Source organism: Lethenteron reissneri, chromosome 23 (assembly GCF_015708825.2).
Source record: "Lethenteron reissneri isolate LAM-NWPU_2019-01 chromosome 23, ASM1570882v1, whole genome shotgun sequence".
Classification (NCBI taxonomy): domain Eukaryota; kingdom Metazoa; phylum Chordata; class Hyperoartia; order Petromyzontiformes; family Petromyzontidae; genus Lethenteron; species Lethenteron reissneri.
This window is the reverse complement of record NC_083801.1, coordinates 21219158-21238262: the sequence shown is the minus strand read 5'-3', so window position 1 is coordinate 21238262 and position 19105 is coordinate 21219158. Positions and strand designations below refer to the sequence as shown.

At 55.8% G+C, this 19105-nt stretch overlaps 1 protein-coding gene across 1 annotated transcript in view; it reads right to left on the bottom strand.

The window, feature by feature from the left end:
• The window catches only part of LOC133346189 (voltage-dependent L-type calcium channel subunit beta-1-like), a 98718-nt gene that overhangs the window by 40877 nt on the left and 38736 nt on the right, over positions 1-19105 (bottom strand). The window contains 1 exon segment of the mRNA XM_061557683.1: positions 3043-3162. Coding sequence (XP_061413667.1) covers positions 3043-3162 — 120 coding nt within the window.

Below are 19105 nucleotides of genomic sequence, written 5' to 3'. Positions count from 1 at the left end.
GCATCAACTGAGTCCGTGGTGCGGTGTGTAAACATCGCCACTGGGGAGACAAAGGCAGTCGGGCGTGGTGCTGGCCACCCACCCCCTCGTGTGCCGTGCCGGCCTTCATAGGCGCTGCTCGCTAACGGCGCTGACACCAATGGTCTGTTAAGGGTACGCGGGGGACCTCTGTCAGCGTGTCCGCTACAAGCGCCGGTGGCGCAGTGGCTCCTGCACTGCGCGACACACCGAGCGACTCGATTTGAATTCCCGGCCGCAGCCGCGATGAGCGGCGATAGAGAGAGACCCGCACTCATCCCTCGTCTCCCCGATGTGAACTCCACCTCGAGTGAGTCGCTGGCGCCGCCGCGTGCGGTGTACAAACAGGAGCCAAGGGGGAGACAAAGGGCGGCCCGGCGTAGTTTGCGAGCACACCGCATCCACCCGTGTGCCGTGCCGGCCCTCGCTTGGCGCTCGCTAACAATACTTGCCCCCGAGATCCGGCGGAGGCGACACGGAGCGGTGGAGCAGGTCTCTTCGTGTTTCCCCGTGCGCGTGTCTCGTCAGAAGAGGCGCGTTTGTCAGCGAAGCGGTTCATTCGCCCGTGATTAATAATGCAACGTTTCCGCGGTACGGGCGGAGGCTGCTGAATAAGACGGCGGTGCATTAGACGGGCTGCTGCAGGCTGCTGCTGCGTGTGCACTTCCATGGTCCCGCGCACGCTCGCTAGCTCGCACGCACGCACGCACGCTCGCTCTCACGCACGCTCGCTCGTTCTCACGCATTCTTTCACGCTCGCTCGCTTGCTCACTCGCTCTCACGCACGCTCGCTCTCACGCACGCTCTCACGCACGCTCGCTCTCACGCACGCTCGCTCGTTCTCACGCATTTTTTCACGCTCGCTAGCTCGCACGCACGCACGCTCTCACGCACGCTCGCTCTCACGCACGCTCGCTCGTTCTCACGCATTCTTTCACGCTCGCTCGCTTGCTCACTCGCTCTCACGCACGCTCGCTCTCACGCACGCTCACTCTCACATATGTACACTCGCTCTCACGCACACATGCTATCACGCTCGCTCTCACGCACTCTCACGGATGCACGCACGGCCTCCATCGGGCACGCTTACACGGACAGTGGCGTTGCCGCTCCACCTTCCCTCTGTCTTCCCTCTCGTGTCTTTATCCTCTCTTCCATATGCTCTCTTTCCCATCTCTCCTCTCTCCTCTCTCTCTGTCCCCTTTGTCCTACGTATCTTCCCACTTGCTGCTTTCTCTCATTCAACCAACCCTCTCCTCCGTCTATCTAGTTGATCTCTCTCACTTCCTCTCCTGTCTCACCTCTGCCTGCTCTCTCCCACATCTACTTTCCTCTCCTCAATTGCTCCTCTTCCCTTCCATCTCTCCACCCTCTCTTATATCTCCCTCCTCTTCTACCCCCCCCTCTCCTCCTCCCCCGGCACGTCCCCATTCTGTGCTCTTATTTCGCTCCCCCATCACTTCCATTTCTCTCATCTTTAACTCTCTCATCTCTCTCACGTGTCTCCTCTCTCATATCCCAACTTCCCCCCCCTCTCCCTTGCCCTGAGCGTTGCTCTTCTGCCTTGGGGGGCGCACTTCCTGCCCCGCCAGCCCCCCCCTCACCGCCCCCCCCCCCCGGGCAACGTTAACGTGAACACCTCGTGGGCGGCGCTCTCAATAATTAACGAACTCGGCAGGCCACGGAGGCACGGCGACCCGGCGCCTACAGCGAGAGTCGCCCATCACCACTACCACCATCACTTATACCAACAACAACGGCCGCCATTCGCCACTAAGTGGCGGTGACGTCACCACGACACCTGTGTCAGGCCAGGTGACACTTTGAGTGCCACGTGAAGTGTTGAAGGCTCGCTGCTGACAGGAGGAGGTCACGGGACAGACCCAGGTGCCGTGGGTTGACCGACTGCGATGACCGGCAGATGCACCAGCTGTGCCCCCCTACTGTGCAAACTTTTACTGCGTTTTAGCCACCCGGCGCTCCGATCGTTGTTGTGAGCGTCGTTCCTCTGCCCTACGATGTTGCTGGAAGGGGACTGCCTCCAACTGACCAGTAGCATCCTTCACGAGCCTCCTCCACTTGCACCAACATGACCATCACCATCACAACCACGATCACTACCATTATAGTAATTGCCATCATCACCACAATCGTCACTACTGATGATGGTCACTGCATCGCACGGTTTCAGATGCACTATGCAATTTTAAATCATCCAGATTGAAAACGAATTTCTTTATAACTGCGTTTTGTGTTTAGCATGTTGTGCTTCCCTCCGATTAGCACGGTTGGCTACGTACGGTGCAAAAGAAGTGTAACATACATAACAAGTATTTACGTTCCTCCGAATGTCCTTCTGTCCAAATTACGCATGTATTTTTTAAAATTAATGAATGATTAATAATTATCATTTGCATATTGTAACAACGACGACTGTAATGGCTCTCTTGCCAGCTGGTGGCAACTCGTGACCAAACACCCATGGGGTCAACGCGCAACGGACTTTATCGATCCACTACTGGATGAGCGTAGTAAGACCACGCTCGAAGGTGGGGAGCATAGGCGCGGGAGTGTAGAAGTACAGTACAACGGTGGAGCTGCACTGTACTGTGACGTAGCCCTGTTGGTCGCCCATCCAGGCCACATCCGGGTTCAACGCTGCTTAGCGTCCGAAATCCGCGTGGCTCCACTCGGTAGCAAAATGAACATTGCGACGAATCCAGACATTTGCGTACCTGCCAAACCATACGGTTTACCCCGTATTCTTGTACAGGAGAATTTAGTTCTCAGGTCCATACGGCGTACAGCCGTTTCAATACCGGCAAAATTTAGTTTTTTGTCTATTTGTTTGTGTTTGTCCCTTGTGATGTGACTTTGTAGGACGAACGTTGAGATGTATAAGGGCACGGGGTGACCAATAAGGTCCTAATTGGTCTGTAATAAGGTAGGGCACTGATAAGGGGTTGACAGCGATGCGTTTGTGACTCAAAGAAAGGGCGACACCGGCCTGCATCCAGGGCCTACCTTGGCCTTCTCGAGCTGGGCCAAGGCCTGCTTCTCGGCCTCATGTTTGAGGGCCTCCCGGTCCTCCTCCAGGGACACGTCCGAGTCCGTGGGCCGGCTGTTGTACGACTCCGCTGAGCCCTGGAGGGTGAAGTATGGTCGGGGGATGGTGGGGGAGGGGATGGGGGTGGACAGGAAGTGTAAAGGTAGCAGGGGAGAGAGGAAATGAGAAAACGGTGGTTAGCGCACTGCACTCCGAACCCGGCGACTGGAGTTCAATCCCCGTCCATGGCTGTCCCCCGCCAGTTCGACAACCTCCACTGAGACCATCATTTACGAAACGGACATGGTCAGTGCACTGCCGGACGAAGAACTCCCCAAAAACCACGGCCACCTCTCGTGACTCTTGCGACGCAACAATCCATCCGGCGTTGTCGTCGTCGTCAGCATTTGGCTCGTTGATGTTATGCGAGACCAGGGGAGAGTCCTAAGCCAAGTTGGGGTTGGGTGATTCATCACTGTACAACATTTAATAACAAGACCACAGAGGAGAGGGATGACACGAGAGAGATAGAAAATAGGAATGATAGGGGAGTGAATTAGACGTGGGTTAGCCCCTGCCATGGGAGTATGGAATTTCCGCCAACATCTTGGAGACCCGCCAGTGGAGCCGAGTGCCCGTGCCGTCGTTCGACTCGAGTGAGAGCCGCGGCAAATCGCAGGGACATTCACAGCCTCGTTGCGATCAACCTCCGCCCGACAAACAACGAACCCCGTGTCCCGACAAGGTGTGGATTCACAAGCGGACAAGGCAGGCAGAGAGACAGGCGGAGGATAGGACACAACGGGCAGGCCGACAGACAGATGTGCACATACATAGATCGACCGGTAGCTCAGGAACTGTTTGGAGGGGGAGGGGAGAACACCAGTAAATCAGCCAAATTGGCAGAGGAAATTGCCCGGGAAACACAAGCTCCCCCTCGCAACGACAATAACAACAACAAACAGTGCACCACTCGTAATACACTCCTGCAGTGACGGAGGAGCCAGGGGGACGAGACGTTTCCAAGGGAGGAACGGCCGCCAAAGACTCTCCCATTGCTCAGATCGCCATAGACACAGCGAGCGAGCGAGCGATGCAGAGGCTAGGACCACTGGGAGGTGGGTGATGAGGAACAGCGATGGACACAGCGAGCGAGCGAGCTAGAGATGCGGTGGCTAGGACCAGGAGGAGCTTGTTGACGAGGGCCACTGTGGTGGTGGGGTTGTTTCTAACTTGCTTGCAATGGCCGAGGGAATCCCACAACGATGTTGTGGACAACGCCCCTCCTCCTGCGAAGTTTCCCTGCCTCGTTTTGGAAGTTGGTGACTGTGCTCTGGGATGTGTCGCGGAGTTACACCTCACGGACTCGTTGCTCTGTTGTGGTGATCACTCTTTTGAACGTTTGTGCTTTTTGTTTTGGGTGTCATTTCTTAATTTGTGTATTCATATTTGTTTTTGCTTGCTGGGAGTAGGGGTTTCAATTTGCTTGGTTAGTGGCCATATACAGGATTTGCTCATATATATATATATATATGATCCTTATGGCGGTACCCCGGGGTACCAAATAATACAAACTGGCCGAGGCAATTAAATACTTTATTTCTGGGACACTATTTTTTCCCAGGGGTGTTCTTAACTCCGCGACTGGGGTACAAATCAATCCGAAATCAGTGCCACTCCGCGTTGTCGAAACGCAGCGAGGGCGATTGCGCCGAAACCCTGAACGCACCATAGTGGTGCATCGTGTACAGCTCGTCGCGATGAGTCGATTGCCGCATCGCCGACCATCAACAGACTCAAAATTACTGCATCGTGGACATTGTGTGAGAGCCGGGGTACCGCCATAAGGTTCATAGAATTAATATACAGCGTTGTGGGATGCCATTAGCGTGGATGATGCAATATAAAATTAAAGTATTCATTTTTAACGCTACCGGTGTTTCTGAGTCGACGCATTGTTTGTTTTGTGCCGCCGGTGGAGTCATCTTCATGGACACGGCGTGGGGATTGTGGGGAGGCACACGCGGTCCGCTCGGTAACCCAGTCGCGAGCCGCTGGCGGCGTGGATTTAGGATGGCAATCGCAGTCCGCCCATCAAGTTGAGTTAAAACGGAAGTCACATCGGCGGGTGGGGGCAGCACGTGAATGACGGGAAATCCCGTCGCAACGGAGAGATGACCGCACGTAGCGTGGCCACGACGGTCATCATCGGTGAGAGCTTGAGGCACAACCAGCGGATCACTGCGCCTCTGTAGCCCACCTCCGATGAGCACGGTTGGCTACGTACGGTACGGAAGAAGTTCTACGTACGTACACACATCGCTCTCGTCGAGAGAGGACGACTCGGACGCGGCCTGGAGGAGGAGCCACAGGCGAGCGGGGAGGGCAGCAGCAGCCGCGGGGGTGACCTGGCACGGCCAACAATCGGCCAAGCTCTGCGGTCCCCTCTGTATATTAAGGTGTTATCGACCAATTAATGAGTGTTCATACACATGGGAGGAAACCTTAGTTCCAGGCGATAGCCCGCTGGTGCCAATGGGATAACACTCTATACACCTCCGATTAGCATGGTGGACCATATAAGGTGCGAAAGAAGTTCAACACATACACATACGTCACGTCACCACGGGGGAACCACTCCCAGCAGGACACACCCACAACCTCTGCATTGGGGCTCCACCCCCGCATAGAGACCTGTTGGCGAACGTGAGCTAATCCACTCTCACAGATCTCCATGAGCATTCGGACACCGTAGCGGATTGTTGTGCATCAATATAATCTAACCAATAGCCACGGGGGAATGCAAGCGGGAGACAGAAGCGGGAGTCTGGACTGCGGCCGACGTCACAATTTAAACGTCTCGTACAGCGACCCGACCGCCGCCGATGGTCGACCATCGGCCAGATGGGGACCGGGCCACGTGGCCGGCGTGGCCACGCGATGCACAAATGGCACCATCGGAGATTCGGCGGCCTGCGAGTGGTGCGGCCACGAATCCCAAAACATCGACCCAAACACTCCGCCGCCGCTGCTGCTGCTGCCTTCACTCCTTTAAAGGAGGAATGGACGATCTTGATTTGAAGCTTTCGTGACTGCAGGAATCCAAACTCTTTGGTTCTTTCGGTACAGTCACGTGGGTAGAAAATAAAATAAATCATGACGTTTCGGGCGCAACACAAGCGGTTGTCCTCAGGCAGAAAAAAATATAATCCAGCAGTTCCACTGATTTATTTTATTTTATACCTCTGTGACTTTACCGAATGAACCAAAGAGTAAGGAATGGACGAGATCCACTCTGCTTATGAACAGACAATTGAGCTAATTACAGATCTAAAAATGACATCTTTAATCTGCCGTTGTTATTCCTGCATACGAACGAAGAAGCACCACGGGGGGGAGGGGACAAGCCATTCGCCTGTCGCGCGCCCCCAGCTTCCGCAGCGAGTCCCACATCGCTGCCAAGGCCAAATGGGGGAAGCCGTGAGGTCTCCGCGCCGCAGGAAGCCGGATCAGGGCCTGGCATGCGAGGCAGGATTCCTGGGATTCCGAGTCGTTCGGCGGAAATAGCCACGGATCAAACGAGCCATGCCGAGACGTCCGAACCCAACAAAGTTAAACAAAGTGCCGATGCTTCGCTGGCAGTGGTGTACAATTAACAACGACGGCAAAACATCGACGCCTTCGTCAATAACGCTGTGGCCTTAAGAGAAACAAAAACGACGCGACATGCGACATTAACGAGACGTCAGTCATTTGAATCGCGAGAGGGTGCGAGTGATCACGGTGCGTATCGAGGCTCAAACGGCGGCAGCACAAATGGATTCCAGACCCCGGCCAGTCCCAGTCGCATCGAATTCTCGAACGCACCCGATGCCGTCGATTATTCTGCGTCGTGCATTTTATAATGTAGCGCCGAGCTCCGGCCGGGACACCTATAGAACAGAGAGCGTCTCCCTTTGCCTCTAACGTCTGGAAGTTCACGAGCATCGATTCAAGCAGAGACGGGCTCCTAAAGTGGAGGGGGACATCAGGAGATGCGCGTAGCGTCTTTCACAGCATGGAAAAAACCAAGATCCGTCACGTTTGTCGATTACACCGCGGCCGTAAAAGGAAAAACAATACGTGTGTAGAATAGGCGACGTTTCGGCCAGTGGCACTCATGCGCTACGAAGTTTGGGCCATCACCTCGCCGGACGGGTCTCAGCACAGACGACCGTTGCAACAAGACACTCCGTTCATCCCATCATGTACGCTCCCCGCCATCACCAACCCACATCGACCAGAGGGGTGAAGTATGGTCGAAAAGACCCCGAGAACCCGCATCGCTTGTGTAGGCCCCCCATTAAGGCAGTGGATGGACGTTCCACGCTTTGCATTGTAGCGTACACGTGGGGAAAGCCAGGGAACAACCTAATTTATTGAGTCTTGATGAGGTTTTATTTATTTTTTATCAGGAGGGCCCTACATCGGGATGTCTGGCAAATTTCTTTCAGGTAAGAAGAAACCGTAGACCCACACGTACCATGGACCCACGCATACCGTGGACCCACGCGTACGATAGCACTGCACGAACTCCACACCAATGGATTTCAAGAGCCCACTTTTGCTGTCTCGGCATCTCCGGTCACCGGCAAGCCGGCCGAGTTTGGGATCTTCCCCAGCCCTCAGCTCGACCCCACCAACGCTCTCCATGAGACCAAAAGCTCGGGTTGCCCCATCCCCCCCATTAAACAACCGCGGTGGTCACCATGGCACGGGGGAGGCCTTCATCCTAGATTAAAAACTAATTTCTTTAGGACTGCTTTTTGTTGCGCTTAGTTTGTTGTCCTTCCCCCGCACCTCCGATTAGCACGGTTGGCTCTGTACGGCACGACAGAAGTTCAACATACACACACATATCAAGCAGTGGATTTAAAATACACTTTAAATTATTTCCTTTAAATTAACAATGCCAGCACAGTAACAAGCTTACATCTCAAACAAATTCCTCCTTCACAGCAGCAGCAGCAGAGAGAGAAGGGCAATACAAATCAAGACTCCTAGAGATGCTGATCGTGTGTCAACCAAACTCCCAGCGTCCGAATTGTAAAACTCAGGGCTGGGCTCCGCACAATCCGCAATCCGGCCGTTCCCCTCGTCTCACTGTCCGAGGGGTGGGATTGGGGGGGGGGCAGGAGGTCGGGGATGGCAGATTGGGGGGGGGGGGTTTGAGGGGGGGGGGCTTCCAGAAAATATCCCATGAAAAATTCAGCTCCGTTTAAAATGAGGTTTCTAATTATAAGTTAGTGACAGGGTTCTGGATGCCCGCCATCCTGTCTCTCTCTGGTGTTCTGCAATAGGGGCCATGCCTGGGCAATAATTATTGGCTATTATTCTGACGCATTTGTTGGTACGTGGCATTTAGCCGTATGTCCGAATGCCGGTTTCAGATCAGCCAGTGTCACAAGATGCCTCGCGTCCACTTGCCAGCAAGACAGAGGGCTTCATCGGACGTATTTGAGAGGTTACAGGAAATGTAGCCAATATGGGAATCCAGGACCCGTTCAGATATTATTCTCCAACTAACGTGAGCCGTGGCCGGGAATCCAACCCATGTCGGCAGGTTCAGAGCGCATTGCGCCAACCACTACAAAATGTTGATCTACCTCCTCCATTCACTTTTGTGCTCGTACGTTAGAGCCAGCATCATCTAGGACTCGTACTGAGTTGTACACATCATATTACGTATGCCGCCCGTAATGCGGCTTTGTCTGTTTTTTGGGAATGGGAAACTTGCCAGTGCTAATTGAATATTCCGTGCAAAAGAAGTGTCCCATCGCAACGGAGTATCCAGGTGAAGTATTTAACTAGTGGACATCTGTGAAAAAGAGCTTGGTAGCTCATCGGATTCCTCCAGCGTAAATAAATATTCTGATTGCGAAAAAAAAATATTCTGATAATTAATTAATTAAAAATATATTGCGTTGTGAATTGTGCATCGGAACAAATTGTGAAGATATTAACGATGATGATGGTGATGATGAATTCCACTCGCAGCAGGGAGCCCTGGGGGTGGTGACGAGGTGGCCCAGCGGCAGGTCACGGTTAGAATCCAGCGGCCGCCCTGGTTAATACTGCACTGCGGCGTGCTATTAACCGTAAAAAAACACAAATTTACCTCTTCCCTTCCCAAAACCCAGCAGCACCAAGTTCAGAACTTTGGTCTGCGGAATTTCTGTACCCCTGCCACCCCTCCCTTCTTACGCTCTTGTAGTAAAAACGACAACACAAAACAACCTGCCACCTGCTTGCATGTATACGCATGTACGCATGTGGAACTTCGTTCACACCGTACGAAGACAACCTTGCTAATCGCAGGTGCGGGATAAGGACAACAAACTAAACACAAAAAGCAGTTCTAAAGAAGTGACTTTTCACAGCGGACTTTAAAGATCCCGTGACGCCATTGGCAAGAGCGGGCCACTGCGTGCCGGCGTCACGGTGAAATATCTCCGCAAAAAGTTGAAAACCATCACACAGCTAAATTCCTCGATTGCGATGGTACACGCAGCGGCAATCTCCTCCCCATCCCTCCACCCCCTCCCTCCACCCCCTCCCCTCCCTCAGTCGTGCTTGCATTCATATTGCGCGCCCACAGGTTTCGAACGACACGAGAGAATGTGTCACAAACACGCGGTCTCCGTGCACTACGCAAGAAGTGCATTGTGGTCCTCTTGTCGTAGGCCACCGTCAAAATGACAACAGCAGCAATGCAGTGCTTGACAACTGTACCAGTTTCGTCCTCAACAGGACTTATCAACACGGGACGGTCACCAATGGCTCACGGCTGCCAAGTCTGCCCGTGGAAAGCATTTATTGTGGAGTCCCGGCTTCCACACTCCCCGGCCTCATTAGCTTGGCCGATGCCAGCACTCACCGACAGCCCAAACTAGCGGTCGTGAACCTGCGGCTGTCAGTACCGCATCGCGATGTTACCTATCAAGGACCGCCGTCTCCTATTCACCGCACACTCCATTGCGGCTCTTGAAATATTCACTTTTCCCCCCAACAAAATTAGAAACTAATGGCCCTTCTCGTCATCTTGGATGCCGACCCACGTGGTCTATCCTCTGCTACACTGACAGGGGGTGGGGGGGGGTGGCAGCCGCCACAGCCGAGTCAGCGGCTACTACGCTGGACGGCGCCGATTCGACTCTCGATCTCCCGACGGGGGCGAGTTTCTAAACCCGGCGCGTTCACTCGGCTGGGACGGCAACGCAGCACCCGAGCGGTGCGCGGAATTTACCCACGCCGCGGTGAGTCGATGGGTCGAGTGCGTGGGGGGGGGGGTACCGCCACGCGTATCTCGACGAAAACGCCTGCGCCGACGTGGGATAGAAGCGCAAGCCAAGGATGCCGCCCTCTTGAGGGAGGCTCTCGAGAGAGATAAAGAGACCAGCCCCCCCTCCCTCCTCTAGTGGGGCCCCCCGCATCTGCCAGCGAGCACTTGCAGGGCTGCGCCTTTGCCGTCGCTACGCCCGCAAGCCGGCGGCGGCGGCGAGCGTGGCGGTGGCGTTCCCCGGTAAGCGGTCGCCAAAGTGAAAATCGTCCCCCCACCCAATCCCAACGCACCTCCGGGAGGAGGAAGAGGAGGAGGGGCCGAGGCACAAACGCGGTCCCTGCGGGCCGGTGGGGGCGGGGGTCTCTGAGCGGCCGGGGGGAGGGGCCGGGGGGAGGGGCCGGGGGGAGGGGCCGGGGGGAGGGGCCGGGGGGAGGCCACGGGGGTGGGGGCCCCCGGGGACGAAGACAGCGCTGACCTCAGCACTTTCCGCGGCAGAAGAGGGAGGGCTTAGTGGGGAGATGATGATGATAATAATAAGGCTTTGTGTCTGTAGGATTTATGAGAGCGGAGGGTAACTCCTGGCGACGCGCGGCTTCCGTGCGGGCGAGCAAAGCTCGCCGCCTACAAAGAGAGGAGAGAGAGGGAGGGAGAGACGGAGCGAGGCCGAGACAGCAGAGGCAGGGAAACACCCCGAAGGAGGTAAATGCAAAGAACGGGAGATGCGGAAAAGATGGGGGGGGGGGGGGGGATGACTGGAAAATGAGTGATGTGGAGAGAGAGAAGAGCGCTGTGAGATGCACGCACATGGGCGAGAGAAAGAATCCGCAATCGGGAGAGGTCAAGTTCAGCAGAGATGGACACATGGGTGTAAGATGGGCAGGCATATAGCTAGACAGACAAAGAAAAGATCTCCGTACACGCAGACTGGCAGAGAGAGGCTGCCAAACAGAGAGGTTGGCAGATGGACAGGCAGGCGCGTGTGCAGAGCGCAAGAACAACAGTGGGCCAGACAGACGCAGAGAGACCCGCGGACAAAGACTGACCGCGAAAATAACCACAGGAACACATTTCACATCGAGGCGACGGAGGTGACGCTTGTGAGCCCCCCTGCGACCACTCCTCATCGTCGCCCCCCCCCCACCACTACCCAGAAGACTCATGGGCAGCGGTGCGAGCAGCGGTATGGGCAGTGGCAATGGCACCACTCACACCACCACCACCGTGAATACGGGTGGCGTCACCACTCACACCGCTACCACCACCACCACCGCCGTGAGTACGGGAGGGAAAACTAAAAAAACCAAGAGACGGTGTCACAGAACGACTTCCGAAGGTGACCGTGATTTGACTGCCGCGTCCGCACGAGGAACACGGCGCCGTGGCGAAGTCGGCGCGGCGATGAATTTCACCGCATCCGCCCGCTGGTGCCCGCAACTAATAACATCGCCACGAATAAAATCGCCCCGGGGGATCTCGGCCAAGCGGGCGTATTTACCGGGAGAGTTTAGTCCAAACCAGAAACCGAACAGAGGAGTTCAACAACAACAACAAAAGGCCAAACATCCCAAGCAATTTACGATCTTACAAAATATTCGCCAGTTAAAAAAGAATGCACAAATTACGCGCAGCAACTCGAGGAATGATTGCACCGAGACGAAGGTTTCACCCTCCCAGGCCACCGTGAACAACAGACAACTTTGGTATCTGCAGCGTGGACGGAAAGTCCACACACCCCTTCACCTGTACGTGTGCATACCTACTTTGAAGACGGGAGGGGGGGGGGGTACAGGGACTTCCTGACCACCGCGCCCTGTCGAATTCAGTTAACACGCTTCAGGTTCTGGATTAATCGAGTTTTAGACTTTGCGGGCACTTAACGATCTAAATACGGGCACGGGTTTTTCACCTGGCGAAATCTGAGGCTCCGTGGCCTGACCTCGACGTTACAAGGGTCCTTGTAGAGGGGGTGGGATTGATTCTAGATTTGAAGCTTTCGTGACTGCAAGGATTCATATTCTTAGGTTTTTTCGGTCAAGTCACGTAGGTAAAAAAATTAAATTAAATTAATAAAAGTTAAATAAAATAAAAATTAAATAAAAATCACGACGTTTCGGAGGCCCAGTCACAGCGAATCGACTGTATTATTTGATGGGGGGGGGGGGGGGGGGCTCAGACTCTAGCCCCCCCCTGACTACTGCCACCCAAAGCGTCCTACGCGATGTCACGAACAGTGCACGAAGGGGCGGGGCCCTTTGTGAACGGGGGCCGCCCCCCGCATTAGCAGACGCACTTCACCCAGGTCGGTCGGCGCGGACGCCGTGACGCGCGTCCTTTGTGAACGGCGGGTCACCCGTCCAGATCGCTGGCCAGGCTCGACTCCTGCTTGGCCTCCGCGACCTGACGGGATCGGGCGCATTGGGCCGACGATTTGGTGCCTGCGCAATGAGCAAGTGAAGTGCCCTCGTCCTGAATGGGGGTGCGTTTAACAACAGGAAGCGTGGACAGCACTTGACCAGCACCATACATTCTGTACAGAGGGAAGACAACCCCTGTGTATATATACTGTATATATAATCGTGCATTACCGGCTCAATGAATCACCTTCATGACTCCCCCACCCCCCCCCCCCCCATGGCTCAGCCACCGGGGACCACTCATGGCTTCTTGCCATCACGACTGCAACGCGATTCCCACGCGCGCATTTCATGTCATGAGCGTCGCTTTCCCAAGCACAGCCCAACCCACTCGGGGAGGCTCCCTCGCGGAGCTCGTTCCGAGCAGCCCCGAGAACAACAAAACCCCGCAACCAAACGAACAAACCAAAAACAATCGGATCTCAAATCAACAAAAAATGACAATATTCACACAAAGTAAACCGCGACAATAGCAGAGGTGGCGCGGACTCGACACCCTCCACCCCCCCATCCCTCCTCCCCCCATCCCCTCCCCCCATCCCCCCCCCCATCCCTCCTCCCCCATCCCTCCCCCTGGACGCACGCGCGCGTTCCAGGGTCTCGCTGAATGAATGACGCAAAGTTGAAAGTTTAATTGAAACTGGGCAGAGATTGTTTTCCGCCGAGTGAGAGGGGCTTTGTGTGGACGGGTTTCTCCGAGGACACGCTGGTCAGTTAGCCAGCCAGGCAGCCAGTTAACACTGTCAGTCGGTCAGTCAGTCACTCAGCTAACCAGCTGGTCAGCCACTCCCATTAGCATGGTGGGCTACGTACGGTGCAAAATAAGTTCAACATTCAATCATTCATAGTTAGCCAGTATGCAGGGTCACCTGCCACACAGCTGACCAGCCAGTCAGTCAGAGACATGGCTAGCTGACATGCTGGTCAGCCAACCAGGCGGTCCTTTAACGAGACAGCTAGCCAGTCAGCCAACCACCAGTCAGCCAGTCACAGAGCCAAGCAGTCTGCTTGCTGGTTAGTCAACCAGACATCCACAAAGCAATCCGTGTGCCAGTCCGCAAGCTCGTCGGTTAGTGAGCCAGTTAGTGAGCCAGTCAGTGAGCCAGTCAGCAGGCGGTGGGGGCCAGCTGGTGGGGCAGTCAGTGAGTGAGCCAGTTCGTGAGTGAGCCAGTTAGTGAGCAAGCCAGCAGTCGATGTGCCAGTCAGTGAGTGAGTCAGTCAGTGTGTGAGCCAGTTAGTGAGCCAGTCAGTGAGCAAGCCAGCAGGCGGTGGGCCAGTCAGTGAGTGAGTCAGTCAGTGAGCACACGAGTAAGTGAGCCAGCCAGCAGTCGATGTGCCAGTCAGTGAGTGATCCGGTCAGTAAGCCAGCCAGCAGTCGATGTGCCAGTCAGTCAGCCAGCCAGTGAGTGAGCAGTCGGTGGGCCAGTCAGTGAGCCAGTTAGTGAGTGAGCCAGTCAGTGAGCCAGTCAGAGAGCCAGCCAGCAGTCAGTGAGCCAGCCGGCGATTAAGCCAGCGAGTCGGTCGGCGAGTCCATGGGCGAGTCAGTGAGGCAGCAGACACGGTGAGCCGTCCTCAGGTGAGCCGTCCTCAGGTGAGCCGCGCGGCGCGGTTACGTAACGCGGCACTGGCGGCGCCGGTTTGGCGGTGAGCGCGTGGGGCCACGGCCCGGCGCTCTGCCACAAACCCTGGCAGGTGGATCGCAGGAGCCGGAGCGCGGAGCGCGGAGCGCGCTGTGGCGAGAGAGACAGGAGGAGGAGGTGGACGGTGGGGGGAGAGAAAATAAGAGAGAGTGGGAGAGAGAGGAGAGAGAGTGGGAGAGAGAGAGAGAAAGGAAGAGAGAGTGGGGGAGATTGCTGACAGGGAGCCACAAGCAGAAAGGCAGAGACGAGGTAAGAAGGCGGAGACAGAATTGCACACAAAGACGAAGGGCAACAGAGAGAGAGAACACGGAGACAGACACACACAGAGACTGCTCGACAGAGACAGACGTACAGGGGAGACGCGGACAGAAACAACCAGAGAGACGGAACGGCAATAACATGGGGACGGACAGCCGGGCAGATTTAAAACCACACAGATCACGTGGAGAGACAGACGTACCGGCAGGCACAGGGAGACGAGAGAGGCAGCAGCACGAGGAGGAGGTAGGAGACGCGGGAGAGAGACAGAGAGAGAGTGCGCATGGCCAGGCACCATTCACGTCACCGCGAGCGCTGACAGACCTTTCAAATATATATAATTATCATCATCATCACAACCAGTGTTTGTCCGTCGCATATTCTCCAGCTGTCTCCCAATCTTCAGCTCTCATCTCTCCTTGCCTGAGCCCCAGGAATATCCCCCCCCCCCCATATCCCCCGTACCCCCCCGCCGCCACCACCGCCACCACCACCACATTCCACGCTTCCAACACAAATGTGAAACCGAGCCCTTTTGCGCCACCACCACTCACCGCCTCCGAGTCATCAAATCCATGCAGGTACATTATCCTGGAGCTCGCCAAGGGGACTCACCGCCGTCCAGCCAGTCCGGCCAGCCGGTCAGCCAACCAGCCAGCCAGCCGGCCAGCCAGTCAGCTGGCGAGCTAGCCAGCCAGCCAGCCAGCTGGTCAGACAAGACAGCCGGCCAGTGAACAGGTCGAGCAGATGGTCAGCCAGTTGTTAGCCTGCCAGCCAGCAAGGCGGTCAGTTGGGCTATCCAGCCAGCGAGTCAGCCAGACAATCAGCCAGTAAGCCGATCAACCAGCCAGCCAGCGAGCGAGTGAGTCAGCGAGCCCGTGAGGTGGAGGCAGCAGTTGTTGGGTGGTCTCCATCAACACGGCCGCTCCATCCGTGCCTCGGGGCTAACGCGCAGTCCCGACGAGGCCACGAACACCGCAGCCGCCGCCGTCGGCAGATCCCCACAGAATCCCCACGCCTCTCCCCCTTGTCCAATTTCAACGGTGGCGACGGCAGCTCCAGCAGCAGCAGCAATAGCGATGGTTGTGCTGGCAGCGTCAGGGATGATGGCAGCAGTGAAAATAATAATAATAATAATAAGAGCTCTCTCCGACCGCGACCCAAAAATCCGCCCCCGTGCTGCTCCTGGATCGAATCTGTCGCGACGGCCCCACGGAGCCAGGAGGAGGAAGAGGCGGATGAGGTTTCTTTTTTATTCCCCAACGACGATCAGCGGCGATGGGGAGCAACGAGGTAGAGGGAGGCGATGGAGGCACCCAGAGGCCAGGATTCGCAAAAGCCAGCACCAGGAAATGGAACCCAACGTTCTCTCTCTCCCTCTCTCTCCCTCCCCACCACCTCCTCCTCCCTCCCTCCCCACCACCCCTCCCTCCGTTTCTTTACTCTCCCTACCTCTCCCCCTCTCTCGCTTCCTCTCTCCACCTCTTCCCCCCCCCCCATCCCTCCCACCACCCTTTCTCCCTCCAGCAAATCCACTGAGCCTCTGAAGGCAGCGGAGGAGGCACGTTAAGGCAGCCTGGCCGCTTCATTGGCTGTGTGCGCCTCACATTGATGTGACCACAGCCAATGTTCTCTCCTCGCCCCCCCCCCCCCCAGTGAGGGGGGCAGCCTCTAGGAGGGGTGGGGGAGAGGGGTCTGGGAGGTGGGAGGGAGATGGGGAGAGTGAGTGGCGGTGCTCGGAGACCGAGGAATCGAGGGCTGTGAACGGAGTAACAGCAGACGCGCAGACGGGCGGAGAGACAGAGAGAGAGACAGGCGAGTGGTAGGTGGGTGAGTAGGTGAGAGGGTGGGTAGGGAGTTGGGTGGGTGGGTGGTTAGGTGGATGAATGGGTGAGTGTTTGGGTAGGTGGGCGAGTAGGTGAGCGGGTGGGTATGGAGTTGGGTGGGTGGTTGGTTTGGTGGATGAATGGGTGACTGCTTGGGTAGGTGGGCGAGTAGGTGATAGGGTGGGTAGGGAGTTGGGTGGGTAGGGAGTTGGGTGGGTGGGTGGTTAGGTGGATGAATGGGTGAGTGTTTGGATAGGTGGGCGAGTAGGTGATAGGGTGGGTAGGGAGTTGGGTGGGTGGTTGGTTTGGTGGATGAATGGGTGATTGCTTGGCTAGGTGGGCGAGTAGGTGATAGGGTGGGTAGGGAGTTGGGTGGGTGGTTAGGTGGATGAATGGGTGAGTGTCTGGGTAGGTGGGTAGATGGGTAAGTGGCACGCTCGCCACCAACCCTACCGACGTAAGCGGTAGGCTGCCGATGCCCAAAACCTCTTACGCCACGAAGCGTTGAGGACCCTATATCCGGTAGAAGGGTGAAACACGTGGCAAGCCCACCGCTGCGATGTGTATGGTTGGCGAGTGAACGGGGGTGGTCGGGTGGGTGGGTGAGGGAGTCGGTGGTTGAGTATGCAGATACATTGGATAGTCGAGTGGTGTTTTTGGGTAAATGAGTAGGTGGATTGATGAGTAGGTGGATTGGTGGGTAGGTGGGTGGATTGGTGGGTCGGTGGGTGGATTGGTGGGTAGGTGGGTGGATTGGTGGGTAGGTGGGTGGATTGGTGGGTCGGTGGGTGGATTGGTGGGTAGGTGGGTGGATTGGTGGGTGGATTGGTGGGGAGGTGGGTCAATGGCCGCCACGGTGGTTGGGTGCAAGGTTGGTTCGGCTAGCGGGTGAGTGGGTGGGTGGTTAAATAGTTGGGGGTATGTCTGTGAGTGTGCGTGTGAGGATACGTTGTCTTTTGGCGGGTGAGTGGGCAGGTCATTGTGTAGGTCGATGGGATCGTGGGTTTGGATCTTTTTTTACGACGGGGGGGGGGGGGGTATTGTGTAGTGCTATGGGGGGGGGGGGCTATGGGGGGGGGCTATGGGGGTAGGGAATGCACTGATCCTTTCGTTTCTTGGTAAGATAGAGACCTCTCAGTGCCGCCGGGTCAGGAAGAAGACCCGTGCCACGGGGAGGGGGGACGTGGTGGGGGAGTGGAGGGCTGGGGAGGGGGCAGGGGAGGGGGGCTGGGGAGGGGGCAGGGGGGGCGAATCTACTGCGCAGGCCTCGCCGATGGAACTGCCCCCACGCTTTCCCCATCGCACCAAGGTGCTGGGGGGGGGGGGCTCCCATCCCGCATTTACCCCGGATCGCACCTCCGATTGGCGCGGTTGTGCTACGTACGGTGTGAAAAAAGTGTCAACGTACATTAACACACGAAGCATTGGGGAAGGAGGCAGCAATTGCTGCCACCCCGGGAGATCCGTCAGCCTTGCGGGCGACATTAAAAGCCCCGGTTTTTGTCAGTTGCACAACAATTATAATAATTATAATAATATCTTCTTGGTTCTTTCAGCACACGAGCTTGGAGCATATATATAAGCTGGGCGCCTTGTCAAGGCGCCCAGCTTATATATATGCTTATATATATGCTCCAAGCTCGTGTGCTGTTTCATTCAGACTCTGTCGCCTCGACGGACCTGGTCTTCACCTGAGGACGGCTGCTTGCGTTGTGGCCGAAACGTCGTGAGAATAATTTTATTATGTTTTATTTTTATTATTTTATTACTTCCCTTCTACGTGACTTTACCGAAAGAACCAAGAAGATGAATCCCTGCAGTCACGAAAGATTTAAATCAAAATTTAATTATAATAATAATTATGATAAGTATAATAACTCCACACCACTCAATGTGGTGCACTGATAATGCAAATAATAAACCAACCATTTCTGCCGTATCTTGCTGCTGTGAAATATTCTTTCTCTTCTTCCCAAGATATCTCCCCGGTTTTTTTTAATATATAAATCTCCGAGGTGGAAATTCAACCGCGAGCTCAGAGTGGCGTTTTACCGACACGGGAGGGGGCGGGGTTTGGGAGTGGGGGGGGCAGAGGCAGCCCCCACCCCCCGGCCCCCCCAATCAGTGGGATCTCAACACTGACACCTGCGCCCCCCCCCCCCCCGCCTAGTCACGACACGTCAGGTCGCCCAGCGAGGTCGGACCTGCAGCAGTGGATTTGTCGCTGTGCTTGCGCTGCTAGGAGCCGCATTTGCAGCAGCCCCTAGCATCAGCAGCAGCAGCATCAGCAGCAGCATCAAGTGCAGCAGCATCAAGAGCAGCAGCAGCAGCATCAGCAGCAGCATCAAGAGCAGCAGCAGCATCAAGAGCAGCAGCAGCATCAAGAGCAGCAGCAGCATCAACATCAGCATCAAGTGCAGCAGCATCAAGAGCAGCAGCAGCATCAAGAGCAGCAGCAGCATCAGCAGCAGCATCAAGAACAGCAGCATCAGCAGCAGTAGCACTATTGCGTGCATGCGCATCTGTGTACAGCTACGTGTACGCGTGTGTCGATAGCCATGCACGTATGTGGTGGTGTATGC